At 50.2% G+C, this 9,773-nt stretch overlaps 4 protein-coding genes across 4 annotated transcripts in view; 2 read left to right on the top strand and 2 right to left on the bottom strand.

Annotated features, from left to right (window-relative positions):
* The window catches only part of LOC100899147 (transcription initiation factor TFIID subunit 7), an 11,055-nt gene extending 3,705 nt beyond the window's left edge, over positions 1-7,350 (bottom strand). Inside the window, exon 1 of the mRNA XM_029112204.1 lies at positions 7,324-7,350. Within this exon, the coding sequence (XP_028968037.1) occupies positions 7,324-7,350 (27 nt within the window). The remainder of the gene's footprint in view (positions 1-7,323) is intronic.
* LOC100899227 (ribosome production factor 1) lies at positions 937-6,513 on the bottom strand. Its single transcript, XM_003745735.2, has 5 exons — positions 6,352-6,513; positions 6,062-6,118; positions 1,694-1,997; positions 1,290-1,569; positions 937-1,171 (listed from the first exon to the last, which is right to left on the bottom strand). Exons 1-5 carry the CDS (start codon positions 6,511-6,513, stop codon positions 991-993), a joined length of 984 nt encoding a protein of 327 aa, XP_003745783.2. The 3' UTR covers positions 937-990.
* Positions 3,721-5,682, top strand: fal (SAM and HD domain containing deoxynucleoside triphosphate triphosphohydrolase falten). The gene is made up of 2 exons (XM_029112203.1): positions 3,721-3,738; positions 4,295-5,682. Exons 1-2 carry the CDS (start codon positions 3,721-3,723, stop codon positions 5,603-5,605), a joined length of 1,329 nt encoding a protein of 442 aa, XP_028968036.1. The 3' UTR covers positions 5,606-5,682.
* A 426-nt stretch (positions 7,351-7,776) lies between the features above and the next one.
* Trs31 (trafficking protein particle complex subunit 31) lies at positions 7,777-9,096 on the top strand. Its single transcript, XM_003745734.1, has 5 exons — positions 7,777-8,061; positions 8,208-8,345; positions 8,462-8,592; positions 8,722-8,851; positions 8,956-9,096. Exons 1-5 carry the CDS (start codon positions 7,990-7,992, stop codon positions 9,013-9,015), a joined length of 531 nt encoding a protein of 176 aa, XP_003745782.1. The 5' UTR covers positions 7,777-7,989; the 3' UTR covers positions 9,016-9,096.
* Positions 9,097-9,773: the final 677 nt, after the last annotated feature.

Genomic DNA, 9,773 nt, shown 5'->3' with positions numbered 1-9,773 from the left:
TTGTGTGGGATGGAGGAATAAACTATCCAGCAAACGCTATTAGATTGCACCCAATCTAGGGGACCCCGGATCCAGGAGGGCTGCGAAAGAACAAGGATCTTCTCGATCGATGGGGGGAGGAGACCCGACATCTGCCGAGGAATCAGCCCTGGGGCGAAAGGGATATAGTTCTGTGATCAGAGGCGGATACAGAATTTTTTCTTGGGGGGGCCAAAGCCCCTGTCTCGGTAGGGGCGAACCGCCGCTGATGCTGGGACTCAACATGGAGCCCTATAGGCCGGGAAGAGCTCTTGGGGGGCATGTCCGAAGTCCCCCAACTCGAGAGGTGAGTCGAGAGTTCGCGACTTGAAGCATCCCTCACGGGGACTATTGTGTTTAGCAGCCTCTTCGGTAATATTGGTCTTCCTGTCCGCGGATTGCGGTGGAAAATAAGTCTTCAGAAACTGTTGTATAACTCTTAGCATCGCCTTAGCACAGGAGCCCGACGGATCACTACTCAACTCGTAGGAGCCTAACAATTTTCGACATATCGCACGAGATCTCGAAGATCAAAGATGACAGCCCGTCAGCTCTGCCGAATGAGCACGAATCGTCCTGTAAGCAAGACGATCTCTGTTTTCGGCTCGGTGACTCTCACGAGACTCACATGGCTCACAAGGACACTGCTCCGTCGTTATCTACCGTAACTCTTTATCCGCAGTTGCGTCACGGTACACGGCGCTCTCCTGGAGAAACTCGTTCGACAGTGAGATGATCTTCCTTGAAGCATGAAGGGCCCAATCCAGTTTCTGTCCCTGCACACAAGTTCTGTGGAAGCATGGATCTGAGTATGAATGCAAAGCCCCTCTAATGTAAGTGTTATCGCATCTTCCTCGTCATCGCAAGCAGATCTCCCGATCGAATGATCATTCAGACCATGCAGAAACAACTCCCGAATTTTTTATATATACTTTTATACAAAGAGTCAATAATCAAACAACGACGTATGGCTCAAAGGAAGAATCTCCGTCTAGATGTTTCCATTTCATGACGCTTCAAGATCCACTCGTATTCGCCATACTTGGAGTCGAAAGTTCCTTTCTGAAGACTTTGTAGTTTCAACGTGAAGCGTGGTCCGATCTCCTGTAGTCGACATTTTTGACCGTCGGAGTCGAATTCGTACCGGTGATGCCTGGAGAAAAAGAAATCGAGCCATGATGCTCTGGAAACGCAGCGATCTAATTCATATTCTCATGGAATCTCGATGATGATGATGATGCCTCAGGAGCAAATCCTTGAGGACTTCGTACCTGAAGAAGATGAAATCTCTCTGATTGTGGAACGTCACGACTCTCCGACCGTGGAACTCTGGATTGTAGTGGAAGAGGCATGCCAACATCCTTGAGACGCTGTGTCCTAATCGAGTTCCGAAGTTGTTCAGCAGGACCTCGGGCCGATGCGAAGTGAATTGAGCTGCGTGTTTGATATCGGTCATGGGCTTCACGGAGCTTATTTTGTAGTACGCGGTAGGGCCTTCGGGGAGGTGTATCACAAGCAGCCCACTGGGAGCGCCACGATGTTCGTTCACAACTGGAAATCACATCCTCGTTGAATACAGAGAATCGGTAACTGTTGTCCGAAATATGAATCGAGGACTCCGGAAAGATGCCGACATATTAGTTCTCACGAATCCAACGCTCTAATTTCAACACACCTAAGAAGTCGGTGAAGCCTCTCTCGATCGCTTTCGGTATCGTTTTCTTCAGGTGGGCGTAGTTTCGGTATTTGAATTCCGCGTTCGGTAGAACGAGCTCGAGCTCTCGGCAGAACTTTATTGTTTTCCCTCTTGGTTTATCAACTGTTGTGAGGAGAATCTTTGGAACGTATTCCTTGTTGAAATACGAAGCGAACTCGTCAGTTTGATCGTCGAGCTCCACCTCCTCGTCTCCGGCTTCCACCACGGTTTCATCGTATTCCCTCGTGTTCTCCAAGGTTCTCGGTATCTGCTTCGGCGGAGCCTGGAATTAAATTGCATTCGTACCATTGAGGGTATTAGGAAAGGTATCCGGTATAGTACCCTGCTCGAGAATCATGGGAGAATCTCCCCTGATTGCACCGATGGCTGCATTCAGTTCTCTCCTCCGTAAAAATGCTCCGCCCTCGAATCAAGTTGAGCGATCTTCCAACGAGATCGGAATGCATTCTGGATAAAATTAGACCCGCACCGTGAGGACCAATTGAGCTATCACTCGTCGAGGGGTCCCTGACGGGCACGCCTAATGAATGAGAATTCCAAATCAACTCTATACGAGATCAATGCTCCCCTAAACCCATTAGAACCTTCATACATTTCTGTTCGAGAATTCTCTCAATGGAGCACGGGTGTTTGGCAGATCCTTAATCCATCAGGACGCCCAATGCATTCTCTGATTCCGACCCAATCAAGAGTCAGGAAAAATACAGTTTACGCATTTCGTCAAAGATAGACTTCTTTAGGCTTACTTCTTTACCTTAAGGTTTTATCTATAAAATAGACTCCTAGATTTATTTCAATACTGAAAGGACGCTTGGTCCCTCAGCGCACCACGGCGGAGGGATCCGGACTCATCAGTTCAGAGTCATCCTAGGGTGTCAGGCATTAACCACTGCCTCGATACCAGCGGATATGCCGCTTCGCTCAGTACCCATTCGCGGTTTGCCGCAATGAAAGATTCATTTGTCTGGTTAGAAACTCGAGAGGACTGTGATGAGGCATTTCGGGGCGATTCGAGAAACGAAAAGGATGATAGGACGTCCCGTACGAATCTCCCGCAGTATCATAGCGATTCCGAGGAGGAAGGCATAAGATCCGCACAAATTGATTCACTAATGTAAACTTGAGTTCTCGTTGTGCCGACAGGTGACTCTCGAGTCTCGATCAGAGCGCTCCGTGGATGCGCGTATCACCCGCCCGCATAGAGAAAATTCCACCCTCCTCCGTCTCTTACTTTGCCATCGCCCACAACGACCGCCTCTCGCGCTCCGGAGATGGCATCCGCCAAAATATCAACAGAGCCCGATCTGGCGGCCTGCGATATAGAGACTGACGAAGCGGGCTCTGACCTAAGCTCAAAAATGCAGGTGAGATTTTCGAATTACGTGATTACCGCATGCATTCAGAGTGCCATAGTGTCCTCATTAACGTCGTCTATGGCATCATGTCAGCCGGGATGGCACATGCTCACATCGGAAGTTCACTCATGCTTCCAAAGGGTGCGCGTAACCGCATACCGCGCATCAGCTACCGGTCAATCCGCGAATGATTGAGTTTAGTGCTTCATTGGCAGTTGTACCGATTATGCCGAGTGAACAGACAGATAGCAAGTGACCGGTACATGTACTGCGCTAGAATAGACAACTTCCAGTCTGTAAGCTAAGCGACTGAGGCCTATCCTTGCTCGGTGTGAATAAGAAAGAATCATAGAGCGAACCTCAATTATGCATGATTCGCATAGAACCCGGGCCTACGTGAGAACAGCGGTTGGGAATCAATTCCTCGGACGGTGGGCAACACGTCAGCAATCTCGAGTTTAGAGTCTACCGGCACCGGCCTTCAAGACATTCCGGATATTCAAGAATCATTGTTCGAATCGGAATTTCACTTATGCTTCCCGAGGCTGCGCGTAACCGCATACCGCGCATTAGCTACCGGTCAATCCGCGAATGATTGAGTTTAGTGCTTCATTGGCGGTCGTAGCGATTATGCTGAGTGAACGGACAGTTCGCGAGTGACCGGTAAATGTACTGCGATAGAATATACAACTCCCTGTCCGTGAGCCAAGCGACTGAGACCCATCCTGCTCCGTGTGAATAGGAGAGATCCATGGATCGAACTTCAATTATTCGCGTAAAACCCAGGCCTACGTGAGAAAAGCGGTTGGGAATCAATCCCTGGGACGGTGGGCAACACGTCAGCAATCTCGAATTTTGAGTCTACCGGCCTTCAAGATATTCAATAATCATTGCTGGCGGTTCTAAGAATTAGGGTATCCTATAGAACTCGAGTTCTGACGATTTCGCGCCGAGTTATGGATAAGATCTCGCTGGACTACACGAGACATTTCGACTTCGTCGACATCTATCGGAGGGGGCTGATCATCTCATTGTCATTGTATGATGTCTGAACGCCCGGGAGGGTTCCCCTCCCACTTCCGCTCAGTTGTAGCTGTTGTTCTTGTCGATCACGGGTTATTGAGGCATCGTCATCGATGCATCGTTGCGTATGTGGCAACGCCCTGCGTGAAAAGAAAATCAAGAACATCATTCTCCTTTTCAGAATGAAAAGACGATCAACTGCTCCGTTCACGGACCCATGAGCTTCTCCGTGGTCGCGATGGCAATTATCGATACGATGGAGTTCCAGCGATTGAGGGAGATCTCTCAGCTTGGCATAGCTGAGTTCGTTTTCCCGGGTGGCAGCCAGACGAGATTCGAACACTCTCTGGGCACGTCGCACCTCGGGAAAACCTTCATCTCAGCCATCGCACGGAGACAGCCAGAGCTGGGAATTTCGACCCGTGAGCTGCTATGCGTTGAGCTCGCAGGTCTATGTCACGACCTGGGGCACGGTCCCTTCTCACATCTTTGGGAACAGTTCTACGAGCGTTGTTGCGCACACAACGGGGTGCCATCGGAGTGGCACCACGAACATACATCCGTGACAATCCTCCGGTATCTTCTGGAGAAGAATCGGATCCTCGAACGTTTCCCCAACGAGATCAACTACGAGGATGTGCGCATGATCGAGCATATGATTCTCGGCGAGCCGCTCGTGGATTCCCGCCGGCGTTTCCTTTACCAGATCATCAACAATCCGGACTCCGGCCTCGACGTAGACAAATGGGATTATTTTTACCGAGACGCGCAGAACCTAGGGGTCAAGATCGACTTTGAATACAAGCACATACTCCGGGAAATTGCCGTTCTGGAGCACGACGGTCAGCTGCAAGTTTGCTTCCGCGACAAGAGCTACGAGCTCATATTCGACGCATTCGATAATCGCATGAAGCTCCACAAAAAAGCCTATCAGCATCCGAAGAGCAGGATAATAGAAGAGATGATCATCGAGTCTCTCATTCAATGGGAACGGAGCGGCCGCGAAAGTTTCTGGAATACCACCAGGGCCATCGCTTGCGCCGAGCCGACCCCGGAAAGCTTGGAAAATTTCGTCCAGCTCACAGAGCTCAAAGTCCGGCTCGCTCTGAAAACCATTCCGCTCTATCGAGCGATCCTTGCGCGGTCGACAGATCCTCTCATGTACAAATACGCCGGGACAGTCAATCACGAGGAACTCATTCGAGAACGTTTCGATGAAATCCTCCACCGGTACGGAATCTCGTTCTCTGAGGTTGCGGTGTTGAAAGTTAATGTCCATATGGGTAAGCATAGTCACAATCCTATGGATTTCGTTCTGTTCTTCAAGAAAGGATCGAAGCAAGCTGAGAAACTACGATCTCCTGACGGGATTCGGGTCACTGAGAAGGCATTGGTTGTTGCGCTGCGCGAACACGACCCGGAGAAGCTCATTAGGCTCAGAAGTTGTATCGACGAATATTGTATCAGATTTACGGCTCGGAACGAGTATTGAGGAGAAACTGCGTTCCTTGTGATATTCCCAAATTCATTATATATGTTAATCGTTTAATATAATCTACCGTGAGAAACTACGCCGAGTTGTAAGGCTAAACTCTCTGCCTCGCCAATCTATTCAGATGGGGTAACGGATGTACAGCAGAGATTGTTTGAAAGTGAATGTCAGAAATTAATAGGCTTTCAACAAAAGGTTCTCAATACCTCTGTTCTCTTTACGACGGATGATTTCAGGAAAGAGTCCAAGCGGGCTCCTGAATCGTGCTGTTTTCCCCGCATGGGAGCCCTAGGCCTCCCATCCCCATCCCATCCCACCTTCGCAGTGAGGAGGGGAGACTGCCCCCCATTAACATATCTCCGCCGAGCGCCCCCCCCCCCATCCGAAACCCCCATTGGTCCTATAGCGATCCTGAACAACCCCCCTTTGCACTCTCGAGACCCTAACTAGACTTACATTCTCTCCGAGAGCCTTGAGTTCCTTCACTCGTTTCAGACGAGCTTCTCGTTTTGCCTGCAAGGAGAGTGCTGAACTTATCACACGGGGGTCTCTGCCGACTGAGGCTACTTTAGATGCTGCAACAACGAGGGTCTGCTCCGGCTCCAGAGTCCCCGCTCGATTTCTCGCCCATTAGATGCAAGTTTCATCGATAAAAGTGAATCGGATTCTCTAGGTTTTAGAATTCCGGAGCCAAGTCGGCAGCGAGGCATGTTCTCGTTCATGTTGAATGAAAGTTGCGCACAAACCTTGTTCTTCTCCTTCTTTAGCTTGAAGTAGATTTCTTGTCGTTTGGCTTTGTTTTTGATCTCAGAAATATTTTTCACCATCTGCAGAGCGGGATTCGGACCCGGTCCCTTCCAGTTCTTGGGGGGCTCATCTTCGTCTTTCTTCTTGATCCGCCTCCCCATCCTTCTTCCCGGTGCTTTTCGTTCCTCTGATGGGAAATTTATAGTAGGCAGCCTCCAGGTACTCGTTCCGTTCACTTGTCACACAAGTCTCAAGCACTGACGATCGAAGTCGCACCAACTGCACGTGCTCAGCTTTGAGAATCAAAACAACGAACTCTCCGCCAGGATCTTTAGGCAGCGGAAACCTGCCGATTCCGACGGACGGGTCGGACTGCTCCGACCATGGGACTGCTGTATCCGCGAAAGGCGGCGAGGGCCAGCTCGACGCGGGTTTTGGGTCTCCGAAAATTGTAGGGATGAGGGGCTCTTCTGGGAGGACAATCGTGCGGATGCTATCCGAAAAGCACAGAGCCACACACACACAAGCACACAGCTTGGTGTTTAAGGATAAACACCAAGAATCCTCTGGAACTCTGGACGAGGAAGCCGAGAATTATCGGAGATCAGAAGCATAACAAGATTCAACTCCGGTATTTACTGCGTTAGGAAGATCAAGAATAAATAAGGACTCTTTACTCCGGAAACCTTCGGCATGAGCAGCCCTAGATCTATCTGAGGGATGGGCGAGGGAAGAGCCCGGAGGAAGCTTGGGAAAGATCTTCAGAACACGAGCGAGGCAGCGCTTCAATGGAAGTAGCTGGATACTCGGGAAAAAAGACGGAGTGACCGCGGGGCAGAACGGTCGGCTCTCGCACACGGACGAGGACGCCTCTCGGTGATCGGAGGCCATACAGGTCCCGAAGCGGTTTCTGAGAAGTTTTCCGCTCCGAGAATATGGTGAGCGGCACGATGTTGCGGAAATCCTCATGCGAAATCCGTCGTCGGTCCCGAGTTCATAGTCCTCAGCTCAAGATTGGATTGCTAGGGAGGACTTCATTTCGATTCCAATCTCGCCGGTTCCAATGTCGCAGGTGGATGCGATGAGTGCGGTAAATATGACGTTCTTGCGACTTCTCAGGATTTGTCCACCTGAAGTCTGGGCTACGTACCGAGGATCAGTGACTTGCAAAGATCGGCAGCAGGGCCTTTCTCCCCCCGCCGGGCGGGACGGGGGGTGCGTCATCATTCTTCGCCACGTCTCCCAAGATCTGAGTCACCCCTTCCCCGAAACCGGAAGCAAACCGTCATGTACCGGAGATATCGCGGAGTGTGAAGAAATCACACACGGAGCCGCGACCGTGAGGGAGCTCGTGGGGGAATCGCTCGATCCCGCTCAAGCGACAGGCAGAGATCAGCGACAGCATCGTCTGCATGTCCCCGTCCGGAGAAGATATCGGCTCAAAAGTACTTACTACACCTTCCTTGAGTTCTCTAGAAACGTCAGAAACACGTTCCTTCCTCTGCGGGTATTCCTCGACACTAGATCGCTGAAGAGACCGTTCTCTCTCTATCGCGATTCGATAACCCAGGCATCGTCCCGACTCGAATGACAAGCTTAAGGGGAGGGAATTCCCTCTGATATAAGAGCAAGCGAGGATGAACATAATTTCTTCATCGAAAACGAAAGTTTGCAATGTGGACAAGCCTCTCATCAAGCCCCGGAGCGACGTGAGTCCCCACTGAGTCTGAACGATTTCACCGCGGTCCCTACATGGACTGGGGAAAGCGAACACATACTCCGCCGACGTCAAACGTCAAACTTCTGGGAGTGGGATCCGAATGACATGCTGACTCTGCTCATCTTCAATTCACAGATACACCTGTCGATATATGGACTCTTATTCTCTGAGATAGTTCAATACTGCCAGAACAGGGCCTCCACAATCGTCGAAACCCAAACAAAGCTAGCGGAGCTGGGTCAGCACATAGGACAGAGGGTCATGGATGTGCAGGTGAGTCCGGCCGTTGAGCGACTTTTTCTGTATCCTCTGCAGGAGCCTGAGTGAGATATCCAGAAGAGAATGATCGACATCAGAGAGAAAAATGAAGCTTTCCTTTTCATGGAAAGGCGGTGCGTGAAAAGAACTACAAACGCGAGACCAAACTCATCCAAATGTTGATATTCATCAAGGGCTCCATATGGAAAAATCTTTTCGGGAAGGAAGCTGACAAGCTGGAACAAGCAAATGGAGACGACAAGTAGGTTCCTGGCGGCAGGACTCCGATGGCCTCGATAGCTCTTGGCAAAAACATTAAAGAGCAGAAATGAAAAACGTAATTCGCAATAAGCAGGACCTCGACAACTGAGACGGGGGATGCACCTTTCAGAACGTACTACATCATAGATCAAGAACCGCTCGTCAACAAATTCATTTCTGTACCCAAGGACCTGAGCAGCTTGAACTGCGCCGCCTTCATGGCGGGGATCGTTGAAGCTATCATGGTTGGAGCTAATTTCGTAAGTTTCTGAGTCTCAATACTCTTCTTGTCTCACATCCGCTCCCTTCGAAACACCCGATATAAGGATATTGCGATGTGTCTACGAGCATCTCCCGTTTCCAGCCCTGTAAAGTGACCGCCTGCTCACACAATGGAACAACGTTCATAATCAAGCTGAACTAGTCCGGATGAATATCTTCTGTATACTTGGAGACGCAGTCGCGGTCGTTGGATTTTCAATTTATGAATAAAAGACTGTTTCAAGCGAAATCGAGATGAATTCCTCAAACGGAGGCTCATTGGGAATCCGGAGCTTCATATTCTTCGCAGCGCATCTGTTGCAATCCTCAGCGGCTAGTCCTATCGTCCCTGGGGTTCCTGACCATAGAGTTTTCGATCGAGGGCTTGTACGGAAACGTGAAAGAGTCCGATACTTGCCGGATATGCACGAATCGAGCAGCCAAGGGGTCGTCCAATCACAGCCTTCCGTGAAAGTCGCCGTGCGGAGTGTCGAGAAAATCGAGTCTAGAGTCCGGAACAGACAAGATCCCCCCAGAGAAGCCGTATCGAGGATCCGTCGGTAACGAGCGATGGAACTGCGGCGAGATCTTTCAGCAGGCTGCGGAGTCTCTCCCTCGAGGTTCTTTACGGGAGAAGGAGATTCTAGTATCGAGAGGTACACAATGATTTGGGCAGAATCGAAGTGCGAACCGACGCAGGCAATCGTCGGGCTCGGATAATCCTCAGATTATCGATCGCGAACATCGATCTCACCAGAGATTGTCCAACTTGACCCCTATGGACCATATATGTGCTATATGATACGCAACCGCGGCAAAACTCAGCTCCAACACACGGTTCAGTGAGATAAGACCTCTCACGGATCAGGATGGAATTCGCCCATGGTGCTCGATCGGTTTGATGCTTCCCCGGAATGGAAG

This window comes from Galendromus occidentalis, unplaced genomic scaffold (assembly GCF_000255335.2).
Source record: "Galendromus occidentalis unplaced genomic scaffold, Mocc_1.1 scf7180000077485, whole genome shotgun sequence".
In the NCBI taxonomy this organism is placed as follows: domain Eukaryota; kingdom Metazoa; phylum Arthropoda; class Arachnida; order Mesostigmata; family Phytoseiidae; genus Galendromus; species Galendromus occidentalis.
This window is presented reverse-complemented; position numbering and strand designations above follow the sequence as displayed.

What these genes read in the sequence shown, in the direction of transcription:
- Trs31 (XM_003745734.1), top strand. Translation starts at nt 7,990, where the DNA reads ATGAACATAATTTCTTCATCGAAAACGAAAGTTTGCAATGTGGACAAG. An exon ending in CAAGCAAATGGAGACGACAA is followed by an intron (nt 8,593 to 8,721) that starts GTAGGTTCCTGG and finishes TGCACCTTTCAG; the next exon opens with AACGTACTACATCATAGATC. An exon ending in TCATGGTTGGAGCTAATTTC is followed by an intron (nt 8,852 to 8,955) that starts GTAAGTTTCTGA and finishes TCCCGTTTCCAG; the next exon opens with CCCTGTAAAGTGACCGCCTG.
- LOC100899227 (XM_003745735.2), bottom strand. Translation starts at nt 6,513, where the DNA reads ATGGGGAGGCGGATCAAGAAGAAAGACGAAGATGAGCCCCCCAAGAAC. An exon ending in TAAAGAAGGAGAAGAACAAG is followed by an intron (nt 6,119 to 6,351) that starts GTTTGTGCGCAA and finishes CTCTCCTTGCAG; the next exon opens with GCAAAACGAGAAGCTCGTCT. An exon ending in AGAGATTTCATCTTCTTCAG is followed by an intron (nt 1,172 to 1,289) that starts GTACGAAGTCCT and finishes CTTTTTCTCCAG; the next exon opens with GCATCACCGGTACGAATTCG.